Genomic DNA, 21,843 nt, shown 5'->3' on the forward strand with positions numbered 1-21,843 from the left:
TAAGTAAAAAAAGAGTTATTTGAACACAGCACTATAATACTGTGACAGTCCATGTGATTACCAAGATGGCTACTAAGTGACTAACAGAAATTTGAGCAGGAAGGAGTAGGATGGCATGAGATTTCATCATGTTACTGAGAACACAGTGCAATTTCAAACATGAATTGTTTATTTCTGGAAGTATTCATTTATGTCATAATGCCTACGTCATTCACTTCATTTAGGCATTTTATCTCATATCATCACAAGAAGGGTTAGTACAGTACAATAAGATGTATTGAGAGTTCACATTCATATCTTATTACAGTATAGTTATAATTGTTGTATTTTATTATTACTATTATTAATCTCTGTGGCTAACTTATAAACTTTATCTCATATATATATAGGAAAAAACATAAGTGTATAGTGGGTTTAGTACTATCTGTAGTTTCAATTATCTACTAGGGGTCTTGGAACGTATCTCCCGAGGATAATGAGGAACTACTTTATTGAAAGGTGCATTTGGAGCCTGGAAGCAGTAAATTGAATTCAAGCTCCAATTAGCCATGTGTTAGACCAAGTTATTTTTCCATGCTTCTTAAGCTGTTACTTTCATCTTCATGCTACATTCAGAATGATTTTTTCATATATTTCGCTCCTCTAATTCTTTATTTAGCTGTGTCAACTAGGCTATTAAACCTATCCTTCTGTTTTCTAAATTCTGGAAGTACTGCTTTTGGTTATTTTTCAAATCTGATTGATCATTTTAATAGCCTCTTGCTTTTCATTCATATTTTAAACTTATTTTATTTCTCCCACAATGATAGAGAGGTAAAGTTCTGGAATCTGATTATCTAGATTTAAATTCCAACCCCTACCATTAGATAAGTAACTTTGGGCAAATCATAACCTCTTTTCCTCAGTTGCCTCATCTATAAAATAGAAATAATAATATAAGCATTTAAATGGTAAGTATACAAGTTTGTTATGAGAATTAAGAGTTAATATATGTAAAGAATTGGCCGGGTGCAGTGGCTAACGCCTGTAATCCCAGCACTTTGGGAGGCCGAGGGGGGCATATCACCTGAGGTCAGGAGTTCGAGACCAGCCTGGCTAACATGGTGAAACCCCATTTCTACTAAAAATATAAAAAAATTAGCCAGGTGTGGTGGCAAGCACCTGTAATCCCAGCTACTTGGGAGGATGAGGCAGGAGAATCGCTTGAACTTGGGAGGTAGAGGTTGCAGTGAGCCGAGATCATACCATTGCACTCCAGCCTGGGCAACAACAGGGAAACTCCATCTCAAAAAATTAAAAAAAAAAAAAAAAATTTGTGCGTGTGTGTCTAAAGAATTGAGAGAACTGCTTGACACTTAAAAGTATTACGTAAGTGTGGTTATTACTATCTTTTGCAGCTCATTATTTTTAAGGTGAAATTCACATATCATTAACTATTTTAAAATGCACAATTCAGTGTAATTTCTTGTGTTCACAATGTTATATAGCCATAATAACCTCTAGTTCCAAGACATTTTCATCACCCGCAAGAGACTACATACCCATCAAAAGCAGTCACTCCCCATTTCCCTATCTTCCTAGTAGCTGAATCTGCTTTCTGTCTCTATAGAACTATTCTGGATATTCATACAAACGAAATTATACAATATGTAACCTTTTATGTTTTGCTTCTTTTAGCAAAATGTTTTTAAGGTCCATCCACATTACAGCATGCATCAATACTACAATCTTTCATGTGGCTGAATAATATACCATTGTATGGAAATACCACAATTTGTTTATTCATTCATTGTTTCTATCTTTTGGCTACTGTGAATAGTGAGTGCTGCTATGAACATTCATTTACAAGTATTTGTTTGAATACCTATTTTCAGTTGTTTTGGGTATATAACTAGGAATGAAATTGCTGAGTCATATAGTAATTGTATATGTTCAACGTTTTGGGGAACTGCCAAACTGCTTTCCACAGAAGCTGCACCATCTTACATTCCCACCAGCAACGTGCAAGGGTTCCAGTTTCACAAAATCCTCACCAACACATTTTCTATTTTAAAATTTTATAGCTATTCTATGGGGTAAAGTGATACATCATTGTGGTTTCGATTTGCATTTCTCTAATAACTAGTATGTTGAACATCTTTTCATATACTTACTGGCCATTTGTATATCTTCTTTGGGAAAATGTTTAAATCTTTTGCCTGTTTTTAAATAGGGTCGTTGTCTTCTTGTTGAGTTTTAAGAATTCTTTATATATTCTGAATACTAGAGCCTAATCAGATAGATTATTTGAAAATTTTTGTCCATTCTGTAGGTTATCCTTTTTTTTTTTTTTTGAGATGGAGTCTTGCTCTGTTGCCCAGGCTGGAGTGCAGTGGCCCGATCTCAGCTCACTGCAAGCTACGCCTGCCGGGTTTATGCCATTCTCCTGCCTCAGCCTCCCGAGTAGCTGGGACTACAGGCACCCGCCACCTCACCCGGCTAGTTTTTTGTATTTTTTAGTAGAGACGGGGTTTCACCGTGTTAGCCAGGATGGTCTCAATCTCCTGACCTCGTGATCTGCCTGTCTTGGCCTCCCAAAGTGCTGGGATTACAGGCTTGAGTCACTGCGCCCAGCCTCATTTTTATAATGTCTTTTGACGCACACAAGTTTATAATCTTAATGAAGTCCAATTTTTTTTTTTCTTTGGTTGTTTGTGCTTTTGGTGTCATCTCTAAGTATTGCCAAATCTAAGAACACAAAGATACACTCATTTTCTTCTAAGTTTTATGGTTTTAGCTCTTACATTTGTGACTTTGATCCATTTTAATTTTTGTATAGGATGTGAGGTAGGAGTCCAAATTCATCATTTTGCATGTAGACACCTGGTTGTCTCCACACCATATTGTTAAAGACTATTCTTTCCCATTGAATGGTCTTGTCATCTTTGCCAAACATCAACTGACCGTAAGTGTACGGGCTTATTTCTGGACCCTCAATTCTATTCCATGAGTCTATGTGTTCCTGTATATGCTATTTTGATTACTGTAGCTTTGTATTAACTTTTGAAATAAGGAAGTATGAGTTCCTTAATTTCATTCTTTTTAGATTGTTTAGCTCTTTGCAGTCCTTTGCAATTCCGTTTGAATTCTTAAATTCTATCATTTCTGTAAAACAGTCATTGGAATTTTGATAGGAGTTACATTAAATGTGTAGATTGCTGTGAGAATCAGTCATTTCAGCGTTATTAAATCTTCAAATCCATGAATACAGGATGTCTTTTCATTTATTCAGGACTTCTCTTTCAGAAGTTTGATAGTTCTCAGTGTACATGTTTTTGCACTTCCTTGATTACATTTATTCTTTTTTTTTGTCTCTGTCACCCAGGCTGGAGTGCAGTGGCATTATCTCGACTCACTGCAACCGCAGTGCATGTCACCACATCCAGCTTTTTTTTTTTTTTTTTTGGTATTTTTAGCAGAGATGGGGTTTCACCAAGTTGGCAAGGATGGTCTCAAACTGCTGATCTCAAGTGACGTGTGCATCTCGACCTCCCAAAGTGCTGGGATTATAGGTGTGAGCCACCGCGCTGGGCCCCTATTCTTTTTGATGATATTGTACATGGAGTTTTCTTAATTTATGGATTGCTTACAAACAATATTTAAAGAAATACAACTGACTTCTGTGTGCCAATCTTGTATCCTGTAAATTTGCCTAATTCCATTAGCTCTAAGTGGTTTTTATGAATTACGTAGGATTTTCCATATACAAGATGTCACTTATTAATATAGTCTTCTTCCTTTCCAATTTGACTATTTTAAAAACTAGAAAGTTTTTGTTTTGATTCTTGCAAATTGGTTGGCAACTCATGGTGCTACGTTACCTTGTACTTTTTCTTGCTGGTTTTAAAATGTGAGCTACTACAGAATTCCTACAGTGTTTGCTTCTGCCAGTAGCTGGCTGTTCTTCTAATTTGGAATCACTCTAAAAATTAAATCCCTTGCTTGAATTTTCTGGAACCACCTAAGGCTGCAAATCTTTACAAAGCCCAAACTGTTATTACAAATTCTCGCAATATTCTCCTGCCACAGAGCACCAACTTTCAAGATAGGTAGAGTCCTAGTTGTACTAGCAATGGGTTTCTCCTATTTGACACCACTTTTGGGTGCATTCTGGGCTTTGCCAGAGTCATGAAAATTAAAGGTCAGCTAGGCACGGTGGTTCACACCTGTAACCCCAGCACTTTGGGAGGCCGCAGCAAATGGACTGCTTAAGCCCAGGAGTTCAAGACCAGCCTGGGTAACATGGTGAGTAGCCCCAACTACTCAGGAGGCTGAGGTGAGAGGATTGCTTGAGTCCAGGAGGTCGAGGGGTGTGCCACTGCACTCCAGCCTGGGTGACAGGGCAAGACCCTGTCTCGAAGAAAAAAAAAGAAAAAGTGAAAAAAGTTCACTTGGGTTACTTCATTCAAAATGCAAGCTCGTTCTGGGTATGTTCTGTTTTCCTCTGGGTTCTTGGCTTCAGTTTGGTTCTGGTCTGAGAGTACGCCTTCCTTTCTTGATAGAACACTGACACATTGGGAAAAAAAAAAGGTTTTCCCCTAGCAACTCGTTGATTTTTCACAGGATTGATCAGGGTAATCATCCAGGCTGACAGAATCTGAATTGCATTATTTTACTTACAATAGAGAATAAAGAAGGTCTGATTAATAACTTTTTAATAGTATATTAGTTTTCTTTGTTCGTTTGGAGTTAGAAATGAAGCAAGCAGATTAAACATTTTCCCCAAGAATACAAATGGCAAGTATGTGTACCTTTGACACACTACCATTTGGCTCAGTCATTTGTGTTAAATATCTGACCACCTAAAATATGCCAAGTAGTCATCTAGTAATTGATGAGAGAAAAATCTGCCCTCATAGAACCGGGGTGGGCCTGACGGCGAGGCAATTATTACCTGTAAGATAGATAATACTGAATATGTCATGATGTACTCTATAGAGGTGATGCTGCGTTGGCGTTATTATATAGAATGGTCAAGAAATACTACTCTGATAAGGTATTTCAAGAGACCTAGTTAGGGAAAAGGAAGCTGTATGGTATGTGGGGTAAGATCATCCTAGGCAAAGGTAAGAGAAAGAGTAAACATCTTCACACATATTTGCAAGTCTCAGCAGGCCCACGTAACTGAGCTGAGGGAGTTGGAATGGTGGTAAGGGAAGCAAGGAATTGGGGATTAAGCTGAGGCAAGAGTGGGCAAGAAAGTTATCTACAACCTTGTACATTACTTTTAATACTTTGTGTTTTTACTCCAAATGAGATGGGAAACCATTAGGTTTGGAGAAAAGCCATGACATCTGATATGGTTTAAAGGGGTTGAGTGTGGGGGACAGATTGCTGCAAGGCGGGAGATCACTCAGGAGGCTATTGCAATAATCCAAATAAGAAATGATACAGCTTTAGATCATGGTGCTAACAGTGAGCATGGTAAATGGGCAGATTCTAAAGGCTGCTGCTAAGTCTGATTGAAGGTGGAATGTGAGAAGTCAAAGTTGGTGCCTAGGTTTTAGGCCAGTGCAATTCAATGTTGATATTTACCGAGCATGGGGTAATAGTATGTGTATGTTTATGTCTTTGTAGACATATGGCTAGTTTCAGACATTTTAAAAGATGCCCTTTAGACTGTCATGTGGATGAATAGAAGTTATATGGGAGCTCAGGAGAAATAGCTGGAAGGTTAGTAAATGACAGTGGTTAACTGGGCTCCTAAGCCAGTATGGCATGAAAGTTCATTGTTCAGCCTTGACTACAAACTTGATATGGTAAATGAGAAATCAAGTTCTACAGAGGATCAGACAGTAGTACGCAAAAATGTAAATTTCATAAAAACATTTTTTACAATACAGAAAAGAGGGCTCTTAAAAAATCTCATTTATAAATAGCATACAGTTTGGGAAGAGCTAGATATTGACAGTGGGATTTTAACTGAAGCATCCCAAGTAAAAGAACAATTGTCAGAAACATCTTGTATACCTGAATCACGTAAGAATTTTCAAACCTGAGGCCAGAAATGAGCAAGTAGTTATAAGGTAGCACGAAATAATGCAACAGAGTAATAATTTCTAGGGACTTAAGACATTCAGCCAACTTCAATATATTTAAGTCTTTTTGTTAAGATGGTTCCTCCAGTTTTTTTTTTCTTGGAGGGGGCACTGTCATGTTTTGAAGCCACTTCCAAATACCTTTTTTTCCATTACAACGGGACAGCACGAGAAATCTTAATAGCCACCTTCAGGAACATTTAATATTTGTCAAACACTGCAAACACCCTTAACATGGCATCATTTCCACTTGGAAAAATTGCTTAGTGTCAGGCCACAGAATGGGATCTGGGTTCAGATTTGTTCAGCTAGCTAACACAATACTTAGGTAAATCTTTGCACCTGATTACTTTTAAATACTTGATTGGCTGAATTCTATACCTGTATGGTTATTCAAATTAGCCAATTGTAAGATGTTAATGTATTTTAATATTCCAAGTGTAAATGTGGAAATCAATGTACTGTATTACAATTCAAAGTACTAGGAAATTACCAGTTATCAGAAATGTAATACTTAAACACATTCTCTATAGCCAAAAACAGCTATAAAAAAATAGCTGTAGAGTCAAAGGATTACTGGTTGTAGTCTGTTACAAGGGAATGCTATGAACAGACTTCTGAAAATGGTTCTCAATCTTCACCATTCATCAGAATCACCTGGAGGGTGTTTTAATATAGGTGACTGGGCTCCCCGCCACAGTTTGATTCAGGACTGGGGTGGGGCCTGATAACTTACATTACAAAGAATTTCCCAAATGATGCTGAGATTGTTATCTCAAGAGACATTTTGAGAATCACCACCTTAATTTCTTCATAAACTGTATAAAATTCAAAATCGAGCTCACACGCAACATTAAGCTCAAGTGTGGATTTCATGTTAGCTGGAATTACCGAGTAAGACCACAGTGTCTTTAAACACAGACTTTAATGGTAACAATTCCTTTAAGCTCAATTAACTTTAGCTATTACAAGTCTTATGCACATGTCACTATTAGACAATATTTAGTGACTTGCACTGGGTTCCTCATAAAAGACAAATTCACTTAAAAGTGTAATCAACAATCATTAACAGTTTTGTTATGCCAACACAAAACATGGCTAATTTGAGTTACCCCCCCTCCCCACCCAAATCACTAACACAGCATCTGCACTCCAGCCAGTATACTTCAACTAAGCCATTTCAAAAAAAAAAAAAAAAAAAAAAAAAAAAAAAAAAAACCAAAAAAAAAAGTGAGTGTTTCACTACCCCTGAGACCACTAGTTAACTGTGGTTCATACTTTAAAATGTGAGTACACCCACACAAGAAAGCAAATTAATCAGCTTTAAAAAATCTGATTATCACATTGCAAACTCGCCCAGGAAAAACAAATTGTCACTTAAAATGTAAATTTACCATTAACAGGCCAACTGGACCTTAATTCTTAAGAGTTTACGCATTAAAAGATCTAGGAAATACACAGACATAGTCAAAAATGATTCTAATACTCAGTTGGGTCCTATACATGGCACTAGTAATGTCAAATTATTGGGTGGAGTGGGGGAAAGGGCAAATTCTTAGATTCTTTTGAAGATTTCATTGTACATGATTTCATGTCCAGTATCCATACATTCAAAAATGTTGGTTTTCCAGGTACTTTACTGTTCTTTTAAACCTGGAGAAGCCTCTATGGCTTATTCCCTTAGAAGCAACAAATGAAATGATGTATAAAGCATCAAGTCAAAGATACAGAGAACTGGACACATCTACTAATTGTTACGACAATCAAAGAAGTCATCTCTGTAAATACCTAAGGGTTGTCTAAGGCTATAAAGGTCAATCTGAAAGCCAATTAGGGATCCACTGTGTTCCATAAAAGTGTTTTACACTCATGTTTGGCTTTCAAGAAGTGATATGCCTACTAAAGCTGTTATTTTGAGAGTATATGCATCTCAGAAGTAATTTTGAAAACAGAGCCAAAGAGCAGTTTTTCTTACCTTGCGGAGCAGAATGTAACTAGTATTTCTCATTCATAATTTGAATCCAAAAAAGTTATGCAGTATGACATCTACCCTGAAGGAGCCATTTTAAGCAAAAGACAAAATGAAAAAATTCACTCATTGGAAAAACTGCGTAGCTGGTTTTTTTCCCAATGAAATGATTACAGAATTAACAAAGCCAGAACATCTTCAGAAGGCATGCATTTCACTTCCAGTTTAGAGAAGAACCTCAAGTCAATAAATCATGTCCAAACTACATATTAAAATGTTTATAAAAAGTAAGTTTTAACATTTATTTCTAGCTTTCCACATCTGTGTGCAGACAAGGAATAAGATTGCACATAAGTGTAAGCAGTGCAAAAATGTGGAAGTGGAGGAGTCACAGATGTGCTAGAACTTTAAGAAATAAAGCAGTGGACAAAACCAAAATAACCAGGAAACATGTAAAACTATGGGATCAGAATTAGGAAAGGTGAAGAATGGTAATGCCCTTGTTACTACAGAAGTTAAATTAGTGGCACAGATAGCACTTGTCAAACAAAAAACAATCCAATAGCATTGACTTTTATTCATTCATGTTAAGTCACCTGAAATGATATCTGTTGCATTTAAATGCTCATTAATGTAAATGGCTGAACAAATCCATTTCAATGGATACTCAATATCCCACATAGATAAGTCACTTCAACACAGCCTCATGACAACTCCCACACCAAAACAGTACTTTATTTTGCAAATTTTGACCCATTATTACTCCCATGTTATGTTTTTTTTTTTTTCAGCTGTCAAGTGTACAAGGTGAAGAGAAATTTCAGTTAGACAGGGGCTGCACCTGGAAAATAAATTTCTTAAACTCCATAAACACATTTCAAAACTGCTGGGTCCCAGAAGTCCATCTATGAACTCTAGGGCTGCCAGTATCATGTGCAGCACATTAAAGCTACACTATCCAAATAGCTTATTAATTCTGCATAAATCAGGTCAAGCAATGTGTCAACCTGTAACAGACTGTGCACTTTAACTGAACATGGCAAAATATCCACTCTTTCGAACTTTACATCATCATTTGATGTCAAACAATGAAGCAAATCCCAACAGTATATACAAAAAACAGCTTTGCATTTACAAAAGATTGTTTCCCATACTGATTAATCCAGGCAGCTAACTCATTGGTTTATGCAACTTTATTGAAGAAAAATAAATCAATTACTAGCAGAGCTATTAGTTGATCACTCATCCATTGACAACTTGCATCATTTATTCAGTGCTATATTAAACAGTGTATTGGAAGATAGATTAACTAATAGCTCCAAGCCTCCTAACAATTTAAATGAAAATTACAAAATGTTTGAGACCCTATTTTGGAATACAAAGGGTGTTTGACTTCCAATTTCCATTCTCTGTAGAACAAGAACAGGTCATTCCTTTATTGACATGCATAAAATACATCACATTTTCTGTTCTGCTGATGCTATAAATTCAATACCAATTCTCCAGCCACATCAGTTATGAGCATAAAGTATATCATGTAACCTCAAATCTCTAACAGTGGAAGGCTTAAACAAGAATGGATGCTGCTAGAATAATGCTGTATCCTTTGATGTGACAACTGAGCATCCATCTCCCTCCCCCTCAGATGATTTCTTCAGCATGTTAGAGCAGTGAGGAATGGTTTTAGTCTCATAACCAAGTTAGAGTGAAGACATTGGCCACATAATACACATGCTCCATTTTTTTTTTTTTTAATTCTGAGTCTTGGGCAACTGTTCTCTTGTAACTACTTTACAGTTTCTAAAAGCAGTTATTGTCCAAAGCTGGAAGAACTTAAGTCTTCTCAGATGAGCATGTGAATGAATGGAGGGAGGTAAACAAAAAATAAAATTAAAAAAGATGAGGTCTGACAGGGGAGCAGCCGGATAAGAAAATCAAAAAAGGAACAGTAATTTAAAGTTTATTCCAGCTATAATGCAGGTTATTCTGACTTTAAGGTAGCATCACATGGCATACTTCTGAGTCCATTCCCGAGATATTCTGTTGTACCTGTAAATAAAGATGTTATTTTTAAAAGTTAAAATAAAGTGAAAGAATTCCTAATACTTTAAATGGAAAGGAAAGATTTCCATTTTATCATCTTCAGACCCATCATGAAGTCATCTCTAATGACTATGATTAGAATAAAAGCCAACAAGGGAGAAATAGCATTGGTACTCAAAGCAATGTGGGAAATGAGAGCCTGATGCTCTGAAAGCAGTATTTTAATACAACTAAGAAAGCAGCACTGAAAATTGGGAGGCTGACAAAAATCAAAAGACCCTTTCTCTCTACTACCGAGCTCATGCTCTAATTTTAACATGAAAAAATTTTTACAGTTCATTATGGACAAATGTTAAAATAGTATACACATTGTATCTATCCACAGAAATTTCCACCAAAGCCAGAACCAGGCTTTTAGTAAAACAATTTTATTTGAATCCTGGAGTTTGAGAAATTACTTTCTCCTGGATATTGTAAGAAGAAATGGCTTTGGGAATTAGGTAGAGGCAGAAGGGGAAGATGACACTGGGCAGAATGACAAAGGGCAGTAATTTCCAAAATGGGTGTGTGAGTGGTTGTGCTCATCAGAATCATGTGTTACTTTTAATAAGTGTGGTAACTGAGGCTAATAAGCACCACCGAGACCTGTTGAGTACAAGGGCATCTTTGTTTAAAAAGATCAACAGGTAATTCACACACAAGCAAGGTTATTACTCAGGAAGACTACTAACATTGATAAATACTATCAGCTTCCCACTGGATTATATTCATGCCACAGACTACTTACCCCAACAAAAAATAGTGATAACCTTAAGAAATGAATATATATATATATATATATATGCGCATAGGAAAATTTTTATATTTATAGTTTAAATATTAGCTAGCTTTATTTCAAACCAAGAACCAAAATGGTCCAAAAACTTTCCTAAACTTTTAAAAAAGTTATCTACCAATTCATTGTCATCTCCTAAGGATACTCTCTCAAAAAGCCAGCAGTTTAAAACAAAGGCTTTATTTAGCATACAGGGAGCCACAAAGTACAGTTGACGCTAATGCATGCTTGTCAGTAATGAACACTTAGTTTAGATGCTTAGGCTTAAAAGTGTTTTTCCCTTATATACTATCTCCTGGCAAAATTTGAACTAAACCACCACATTCTGTATAGGATTGGTACAAAGTCTTAAGCTAGAATTTAAACACTATGGTAGTTTGAAAGAAAAAGATACTACATAAATTCCCATTTCTTACTAGTGCTATATAACTGCTTTGCCATGCAATACTTTCAAGCAATAACGACTACCAGATATTTACTTTCACGTTAAACAGAGATCAAGCAGTTAAATGTACAGTTTTCAGAAGACTACCACATCTGTTACCTTTTGTTAGTTAATACAGTGCCTTAACGCATGCAGCACTCAAGTGCTGGCAGTACCATGAATAAGCGCACCATAAGAGTGCAGATCCTCTTACCCTACAACATAGCGTATTTCTCTGTCCACTCTCTTGCTAACCTATTGTACCTAATTGAACAAGTACACTTAGCATTAATTATAACATATGAAAGTTATAATGGTTAAGTTGAACATAAATATTATTCAAATATTTGAAAAATTTAGACCAAATTTTTACAACAGTACTAACATTTTTTGGAAAAACATGCTTGGGGTAAAGAAAAATTTGCTTTCTTTCCCAAAATTTGAGAAATAAAGTGATACTGTAACACGCTAGGAAAAAAAAAAAAAAAGAAAAAAACACTTTAGAGGGGAGCATTCACTGTCACGTAAACTAAAGCCTAGTTTTTTTCAAAAACCACATTTTAATAGCTTTCTGCATATTTTAACTGTTATCTTACTAACTATCAAGTCTTCTTGGCATTGTCACAAGCAAAGTATAAGCCTAACTCATTAAGTAAAACCACTTTTATAATAACTTTTAAACATACTTACTTATCTCTGTCTGTTTTATAGATCCGTGCAATCTCTGGCACTAGGGGGTCATCTGGGTTTGGATCACATAGCAGTGAACAAATGGATAAAAGAACTGCAAGAAAACAAAAATGTCTGTTACCCAGTTTCAGGAGTTTGGATAAATAAATCTTTCTAAACGGTGTATTACAAACCTCAATCCTCAAAAGACTTATTAGTTTGTATCTCTATCTCAATGAGACATAGTTTTACAAAGATTTTGTTTCATAGACCACAAGCTCCTGGTAAGCAAGAAGTGCTAAAAACAAGGTTTTGTGGCATCAGATTCACTGCTGACTAGCCATAAAAATAGTTTAAGATAGGCAACTGATGCCATATTTATATATATATTTTTTAAATAGGCATAAATGATATTAGAACTTAGGGAATTTGTTGGTACTCTGTGTGGGTGGGTGTGGGGGGACTTTAGCAAGAATATGCAGGTAACACTCATGCCACATTCACAGCTGTTAGGAATGACGAAAAATCCATTCTTTGCCATTGTCTTGGGAATTTCTGAGAAAAACTTTCAAGTACTCCACTAAATGTTTTGTCTCCTTGAACTTGTAAGCAAGAAACTATATTCCCAAGAGTACTAGTTAAATACAACAATGCCAAAATCTCTTTAGTACTAAGTGAGTCACCAGCTCTACTTCTTACCTTAACCAGTTCAACATACTGATGTATAAGATGTCAAGCATTAAGGAATATATAGACTGCATTCACTTTGAGTGCCTGTTAGTGCCAGTCACCATATATGGTGCTGTTATAAAATGTTAAGATATAAACGCTTGAAATGGTTCTGACCGATTTTTTTTTAAAAAAAGCAATAGTATAAAAAGAGACGACACTGTCACATAAATATTTACTGACTATAGCAAATTTAATTTCAAACCCAGATACAGCAGAACAAATATAAAATTATCTAACATAGGAGACCTGGCTATATAATAACTCACAGAAAAAAGGTAGCTTCAGTTGTGACTGACTGCTAGTTTAATAAGTTAGCAAAGTATAGCTGCCAAAAAAGCAAGTTGTTTTAATGACAAAACAATACCAATTCAATCTGCCTTTACAGAAACAGTTTTCAGTGTTACAGTACATTCCCAGCAGTAGAAAAACTTGGAAGCTGATATTCAGGTACGGAACATGGTTTGAAAAGAAACTGGAAAGCATCCAAGAGGGTGAAAAACAGGTTTAAAATTTTAAAAACACTTGAATTATGGCAGCATCTGCCCCAGTTGTTTCTTTTTCTCCCTTAAATGATTCTACTCAATAAAGTCTGGGAAATGCTGCTGCTACAGAGTAGTCCCTCCATGAGATTCAAGTGCAGTATATAAGCAGATTAAACTTTTATACAATGCTTTGTCTTTTGAAAAAGCTGTTTTGTACTTACTGAACTCATAAAATCATAAAACAATTAATGGTGAAATACTATTAATTATTACAACTCCACCTAGGATATTCATGCAAAGACTGGACAGCCTGTTACATATAACGGATGCCTATTAAAAGTAGGAGACCAGAATTGATTTACAGATCTAAGATTATACAACTTTAGACTGTCATTAGGTAGAAACAACCTATCATGGTTACATAACACATGACTAAAGATTTGTGTAAAAATTAACCCAGGAAAGCAAAATCAGATTTTTCCTAGAGTGGAAACCTCAGGATTCAAAAGCTCTATTAAGTTTAGGTATATTATACCATTCTTGGTAAAAAGGCAACAAGTTAGTGTGAGACGTCCAAGTGGTTTGGGATTGAAAAATACAGAAGTCAATTAAAACAAATTTTGCTATTATAAGATGAGATGAAGGTAACTCATTAGGCAAATAATGCCTACCCACCCCAATTTGAATTTTAACAACTTCTTACAAAGTATCTTTAATCACCACCACCTAGAAGAACAAAAATGATAAAAATAACTTTATTGCTTCCCCATCTCTTACCAAAAAGCTGGCATAATAAAAATACTCAGATAAGTAGATCTAAGAATGAAATTTTATTAGAAAATGAGAACAATTTAAGACTATTTCACTAGAAGTATTTTTACCTTTAGAAATTGTTAAAGCAGGCGACCACTGTGATCTTAGAATATCGAGACAAATGCTGCCATTACTGTTAATATTTGGATGATAAATTCTTGTTGTAAATGCAACCTAAAACAAAAACTTTTAAGTATTTTATTCAAATAAAAACAAACATCTTTTAAAGCAAAACTTAAAATAATCAAGTCACAATGTTAAAAATGTCATCTATTAGCATACAAGTTCTAAATATCATAGAAACTGATTTTTACAATCTGACCATAACCCCCCTGCCTCCTCTCTTTAAAACAGAAACCTGAACTTTTGGATAAAAATTTCATTACTCATGTGATGTAAAGTTCTAAAGGCTACTTTGGCCCTACCACGTCATGAATCAAAGGGCAATTTAAATGTATTTAACACATTCATTTAAAACAGCCCTAACTTTTGGATGTAACCAAAATTTGTAGACCATCTCATTTAAAGTTTCATTAAGTTACACAGGTACGCATTAGTCTTCATTTCCACCGTACATAAAACAGAAACTTGAATCACAAAAATGGAAACCATCACAAATTGCACCTGTAACATTACTAAAGACTGTTATAGTGACATGTTTATGACCTTTGTATATTACCTTCTCTAATTACTCATACAGGTTGAATTTATGTTAATGACTGAAAGTCAAGGATAATATGCTTTTAATACTTATAAACCAATCAACTCAGTGCACTAAGCAACTCCAAGTTTTCATAAATTTATACTTACGTATACAAAACTATAAGCATAATAAGCATATGTTGTAACAATACATGCAAATATAAATTGAAGTTGGACATTTGATGCCTACAAGACGACAAAAGCCCAAAATCAGAATCTGTGTAACAATAATACAGATGAGGGGGGAGCTTCCACATGGTCTGAATCTTGCAACATTAAGGAAAAGGCAAACCTTATCCCTATTTACAAAGTTCAAACTGAGGTCTAGCTCTTTAAACCAAAGTTTAAGAGTCAGCATCTATACATCAGTGCCTCAATTCAACATATATATTCAGCCTAGGCAGAACCCTATCGTCCAAGAATGCTCTATTCCTTTGAAATAAACCATAAATCTATACTAACAGATTGTGAGGGAAAATACTTGCCTTAGGTGGTTTGAAGGGGTAGTCTGTAGGAAAATGAATTGTCAAAAAGAATACACCGCCTTGATATGGGCTGTCATTCTGTAAAAAGAAAAGTATGCTTAACTGAAATTTAAAATATTATTGCTAAATATTCTGTAACGTTTGTTTCCAAGCATTTCTCTAATAATGAACCAAAATCACTTATTTACACTGTAATAAACAGTCCATGAAAATTCAGTCTATAGTAATAGAAAAAAAAAACACTTAAAACTTACACAGGTCACCAAAATGATTTTTTAAAAAGTTATCAAGAAACAAGTATTCTAGATCTCAATTCTCAGAGGAAAAAGTACACATAGCAATAAAGCCTACATCATCACCTTTCAGAATAATCTGTAAATAAAATTTTACATGTGTAGATTATTTCTTCCAATAGTCAAATGTGTACAAATGGCTTTACAACAGTCCATTCTGCCCACTGGCAAACCAAATGTAAGCTATCCCAGGTAACTAACACACACCTTCAAGAGGAGAACAGAGAAAAGCCTAAGCTTCTCATTTTTCATCAATACCAGAAAATAGATACATTGTCCCTATTTTATGCATGAGAAAAATGAGGCTTAAAGAACTTAGTCTAGTATACAAATGGTAAATGATAGAACCAAGATTCAAACACAATTCTTTTGAAGACCACTTAATGACCAGATACTGACCTATTTGGGAATTTGAAGCTAAAATGTGGAATGCCTAACTGCCTCTGAGTATGCAAAGAACCAATCCAAAGACATGTTTTAAAACTTACATGAACTGGGTTTTTACCAACACTCATTCCCCTCTATTAGAAAGGCTTTGTATATACAGCTATATGAGCCTTTCACTATGCCCATCCTGGATGTCAAGCACATAAAAAATAGGCCTGACACTAACACAGTTCATCTAATTCCTACCCTTCTGTAAAATAATTAAACATTAATTCAATTAATCTAACCCCTTGCTATACACTGTATATGTGTAAGGGATCCAAAGAGCATTTTTTTTTTATCTTTATGAGCTTAAACTCTGACAGACATGTAAAGTAACTGCAATGAAATATTATAGGTATCATGAAATATGAACAAGGGACATGTGGAGCTCAAAGAAGAAAGGTCAATTTATTAATGAAGAATCAGGTTCAAAGAAATACACAACTAGTAAATGGAAGAGCTTTTGTTTGTTTGTCTGAGACGGAGTCTCACTCTGTCGCCCAGGTTTAAGTGCAGTGGCGCAATCTCGGCTCACTGAAACCTCTGCCTCCTGGGTTCAAGCAACTCTCCTACCTTAGTCTCCCTAGTAGCTGGGATTACAGGCATGCATCACCACACCCAGCTAATTTTTGTCTTTTTAGTAGAGACTGGGTTTCACCGTGTTGACCAGGCTGGTCTTGTAGCCTCCTGATCTTGTGATCCACCTGTCTCGGCCTCCCAAAATGTGGAGATTATAGGCATGAGCCACCATGCCCAGCCAGAGCTTCTATTTAAATTGAGTCCTCCTCCAACTCCCAAGTTTTCCCTTCTTTTTTTTGGTGGGGGTGGAGGGGGGGAATGGGAACGGGACGGGGGACAAACGAGACACAGATTATTGTCTTGCTGTGTTTGTGTTGCCCAAGCTTGAGTAAAATGGCACAACCTCAGCTCACTGCAAGCTCCGCCTCCCAGGTTCAAGAGACTCTTCTGCCTCAGCCACCTCGGTAGCTTGGATTACAGGTGCACCAACATGCCCAGCTAATTTTTTATTTTTAGTAGAGATGCGGTTTCACCATGTTGGCTGAACTCTAACTCCTGACCCCAGGTGATCTGCCTGCCTCAGCCTCCCAAAGTACTGGGATTACAGGTATAAGCCACCGTGCCCAGCCCCTTTTCATATTTTCTGTAAAATATGGAACTAGAAAACCACTCCAGTCACTTAGAATATGATCTGAGTTTATTAGATTAACGTATCTTTGTTAAATACAGTTATATTAACTTTGAATAGATGCTTCAAATAGCATATAGTTTCACCTGATCTGATACTATACAAGACAGTTTTTTTCTGTGTAAAATTAACAACTTAAGGGAATCTCAAAGTTTTGTTTTTGTTTTTTTTTTGAGACAGGGTCTTGCTCTGTCGCCCAGGCTGGAGTGCAGTGGCACAATCTTGGCTCACTGCAATCCTCTGCCTCCTGGGATCAGGTGATTCTCCCACCTCAGCCTCCTGAGTAGCTGGAACTACAGGAGTGAGCCAGCACAGTCAGCTAATTGTTTTTGTCTTTTTAGTAGAGATGGAGTTTTTTTTGTCTTTTTAGTTGAGAGGATGGTCTCAAACTGCTGAGCTCCAGTGATCCACCCACCTTGGCCTCCCAAAGTTTTGGGATTACAGTTGTGAGCCACCACCCCTGGCCCCAAACACTGAAGTTTTAATAACCCAATTCCAGAAGTTCTTTGTAAGCTTTCATTTCAATTTTCATAAAATCAAATGCTGTCTACGATGCTTCTGAAATAAAGGCAATCTGCTGATGGGATTTAGGCAAAGCCAAATTTCATTTTGTTTGTTCAAAGAAAGAACTTTATAAAGGCGGCAAAATATTTCAATGTTACAATTTAACACTAAAGTTCTGCCATACCCAAGAGGAAGAACTACAAGGTTCAGAGATAATGAAACTAGGCCATATAAAAAAATGAGACCCTATGATATTTAAATTCTATTATGGATCAGCAGCAAACTACACCAAAAGAAACAAAACCCCGAAGAATAAGGAACACCGTGATCAGCAAATCGGCTAAAATCTTACAAGTCCAGAATTTATATTAGATTTCTTCAGAAACCTTCTACCTGTTTTGCTCTCATCAGGTCAAAGTTGCTTCCTCACAGTGCCTCAGCTCTTTTGTGGCAATAAAATGTTGGTATTCTTTTTTTTCTTTTTTCTTTTTTTTTCTAAAGTGGTGCTGTCACCCAGGCTGGAGTGCAGTGGCGTGATCTTGGTTCACTGCAACCTCCACCTCCCAGGTTCAAGTAAATTCACGGGCCTCAGCCTCCAAAGAAGCTGGGATTACAGGCATGCACCACTACACCCAGCTAAAAATGTTGGTATTCTTATAGGTTGATCTTCCACTCTTAACAGCCGACCCATAACAATTTGAGTTGCAAAATACATCTCTGGTGCAGTTATTCACTCCAGGGCATATATTCAAATGCCTACTGGTATTTCTACTTGGATATCTCATCTCATGGGTCCAAAACAAACTCTTTGTCTCCTCAATTCCTTTTTTCCTGTTTATTAATAGCAAGCCATAACTGAAAGCCACAAACCAGGATCTCATCATCGACTTCTTCCTCTCTCATCTCATCAGAGTCAAGATAGTTATCAAATAAGATCTTTAAAATTTCTTGACCTTGCCTCTCCTTTATGCCACTGTCACTACTATCTTAGTTCACGATGTCATCTTCAGCCTAGATTACGGCAATAGCTTACTAATGATTATCCCTCCATCCTAATAATAAAGTGGTCTTTTAAAAATGTTTCTCCCCTGCTTGAAATCTACCATAGTTTTTAAGATATAACTCCAACTCCTAAGTACATACGGTGCTTTATGATCTGGGTGCCCATCAATCTAGTTTCATCTTGTTTCTTCTATAGAACATGCTCTCTACTGCACATAAAATATTACATGGATAACACATCTTTTCCTCTCCCCTACTTGGAATATTCTTCCTTATAATATAGTCCTTCCTTTGTCTTATCTGCTCCCTACCCTTCTTTTATACCTCTTTAAGCACATAGTTACCATTACCCACCCATATATCTAACATTTACTTATATTTCTCTTTTATTAGACTACAAAGCTCCTGAATGAGAATGAGTAAGGTAAAGATGGAAAAAGTCTTCAGGTATCAGTAACCTATGTGGGAAATGACATAATACACTTGAAATGAAAGTTGAAAAAATAACCCTTATGGACCAAATAAAATAGTACCTATAAGCCAATTATTTTAATTCAGATAGTTTTTCTGGTTGATTATGCTCAGGCTGCCAAAGGTTACATTTTTCAGCTACTTTCACATTTTTCGCAGGTACTCTCTTCTACATCTCTGTCATAGATTAGGTGGAAGTTATTGTTCTCTAAATCTATCTTTTTCTGCCAACTGCATTTCCAATAAAAAAAAAAATTAAGCAAGTAAATATCAGAGGCAATAGGTAAAGAAGTCAATGTCTTCTAATTGCATCAATTCTTGTTGGAAACTAACCGTAACATAGTACCCCCGGCTCCCACCCCAAAAAAACCATACACACAAAAAACTAGCAATGCTGTCATTTCTTTCAAAGGTTTAGTTTTTAGTCAATAGTTGTGCTTCCGAAGTAGTTTACCTTCAGAAAGAATAAGCCAGTACATCTGATTATTAAAACCAAGCAATTTTGCTATATAACTAAAAGATCTAAAGGATTTCCCAACAATTCACTAAAACCAAAGTTACTCTATTGAAACTTAAAATTAGATGGTATATTCACTAGAAAGTCAGGAATCTTCAGTTCTGTGGCACTGGCACCACTTTAAGGGACCTAAGTAGTAGTCCAAAGCAAAAGTGACGTTGTTAACTGTCTATCTAGTTCTCCCACTAAATCTGTAATTTACGGGTTGCTTTGGGTCTCAATTGCTTGCTACACAGAGTAACAACACTCACAAAATAAGCTACTATTTATCTTATACAGTGATGCTTTGTCACAAAGAAGTATTCAGAAGCCAAAAGAACAAAATGAGTTGTTTCATTGGTGCACTCCACCGTAAGCATATAGTTAACTATTTAAAGTTGGCATCTAAATTATGTGCTTACTTATGTACAAGACAATACCCATACTTTGGGTGGATTTTTATAACCTTTGACTCCTTCTTGAAATTACCCAGCCAACAGTGAGAACTAACCTTTTTAACTGAAAACAAGTACTGCTACCAAAGTAAAACCCAGTAGTTGCGGTTGATCACGTTAATATTTAAAATAGTTCTGAAAATCACATGCTTCTGTTTGTAAAAGCAGAAAGCTGCTAGTCATTATATTAAAAGAATTCAGCAAGAAACAGCCATCATCTGATATATTTAAAAAATGAAAAAAGGTAAACGTTTTCTGAAAATAAAAGCAAATTAAACTGCTAAAAAAAATCTGTCAGAATAAGCAACATCATTCTCTAAAAAAATTACTACCATACACTCATTTTTCATGTTTCCTTTTGATTGTCTATAGGTATGCTCCTTGCCTTTTGGGAAAAACTAGTGTGTTGTTCAAAACAACAAAGTCTAAAATGTCAAGTAGAAAAAGCAACTAGTTTTAAGGAGTTGGTTTATTCTGCACACCATCCAATTACAAGTCTTAATTACCAACGCTTCTGTGCTTTCTAAGTATTGACAGTTTTTACAATCAAACTATCAACTACCCCCTGAATCAAAGATGAGCTTTATTTTAAGGCATTTTATTGAATTCTTTGAAAATTGCTAATCCAAAATGGGAAAATTTTAGAGGTTGCAAAAGCAACTGTTTTACAAAACACTAGGTAGACAACATGGAATTGACCTAGTAGGCATTGTGGTAAACACATATCCCATCTAAAAAAGGGAGGCAGCTGTCATTCCATCCCAAGTCATTACTGCTTATGGAATGTGGGCCTACTCAGAAGGCTTTTATTTGAAGACTGCCAACTTTCAAAAACACTGTGTGGGCCAAACTGGGTAAGTCGACATTTAACTGCGTGTATTAAAATTACACAATTTTGCTACCAAATTAGATAAAAGTACTTTTAAAACAAAATAATATTTATAACAGTAAAAGTCGTCCTGTAATAACGAAAAGTACAATCCTAGCTTTGTAGTTTATTAAAACGATCCAGAACATTTAAGTATTAAACTTAGTATTTGTACCCCTGCCATGTCTTACTTTGATTTAGTTTCTCTCCCTTTAGGGCACTAACATTTCAATTACTCTAAATTAATCTTCCCTGCTATGATTTCCCATTAATTTCTCCTACTCAGCACTTCATTCACCAGTCACTTATTTTCCATCTTATCACACTTCGGCACTTGTTTAGGTATCTGTCTCCTCTAGTAGAGTGTAAGTTCCCTATAAGATTGACAGGGATGTCTGTTATGTTCATTTGTATCCTTATTACCTGGCACACAGTATGTACTCACATTTGAGACAGAAAAATGACTAAAGTTAGAATCAGAATTACTAAATAATGTTGATTCAACCCATCTACTAACTCTAAGAGCATTTATTCCTTTAGAATTACAAATATTACTGACCACTGTCTCATCTAGTACATTATTGCTCTTTATGTTACTTATAAAACCACCAAAAAGGGAAGAAAATTTTCAGTAAGATACACAAGTAACTTAGAAAACAAATCTTTAAGCTCCTTACCAAGTTTAAAAAAAAAAAAAAAAAGTTAAGTATTTGTGTAAGATACAGTCTTACCCCAGGATGTTTTAGTGCGCTCTAATTCTCTGAAATTCTTAGATGGTATCCATAATTCTGAATATTCAATTATCCAGCATATAGTTGCTTATCTACCCAGGATAGAAAGGAATTTTGCTATATTCAAAATATCACTTTCTGCCTAAATATATTCAA

General features: G+C 35.7%; 1 protein-coding gene across 17 annotated transcripts in view; it reads right to left on the bottom strand.

Moving 5' to 3' along the window:
* Positions 1-6,983: 6,983 nt before the first annotated feature.
* Positions 6,984-21,843, bottom strand: part of UBE2D3 (ubiquitin-conjugating enzyme E2D 3) — a 72,694-nt gene continuing 57,834 nt past the window's right edge. For 12 of the 17 annotated variants that reach the window (XM_011992271.1, XM_011992273.1, XM_011992266.1 and 9 more), the window contains 4 exons: positions 15,232-15,309; positions 14,113-14,218; positions 12,039-12,132; positions 6,984-10,095 (listed from right to left, as the gene is read on the bottom strand). In XM_011992271.1, coding sequence (XP_011847661.1) covers positions 10,050-10,095; positions 12,039-12,132; positions 14,113-14,218; positions 15,232-15,309 — 324 coding nt within the window. In that variant the 3' untranslated portion in view covers positions 6,984-10,049. Of the gene's footprint in view, positions 10,096-11,354; positions 11,357-11,562; positions 11,613-12,034; positions 12,133-14,112; positions 14,219-15,231; positions 15,310-21,843 lie in introns of those variants that run through there. The other 5 variants (XM_011992260.1, XM_011992261.1, XM_011992275.1 and 2 more) reach the window with 5 other exon arrangements.

Source organism: Mandrillus leucophaeus, unplaced genomic scaffold (genome assembly GCF_000951045.1).
Source record: "Mandrillus leucophaeus isolate KB7577 unplaced genomic scaffold, Mleu.le_1.0 Scaffold409, whole genome shotgun sequence".
In the NCBI taxonomy this organism is placed as follows: domain Eukaryota; kingdom Metazoa; phylum Chordata; class Mammalia; order Primates; family Cercopithecidae; genus Mandrillus; species Mandrillus leucophaeus.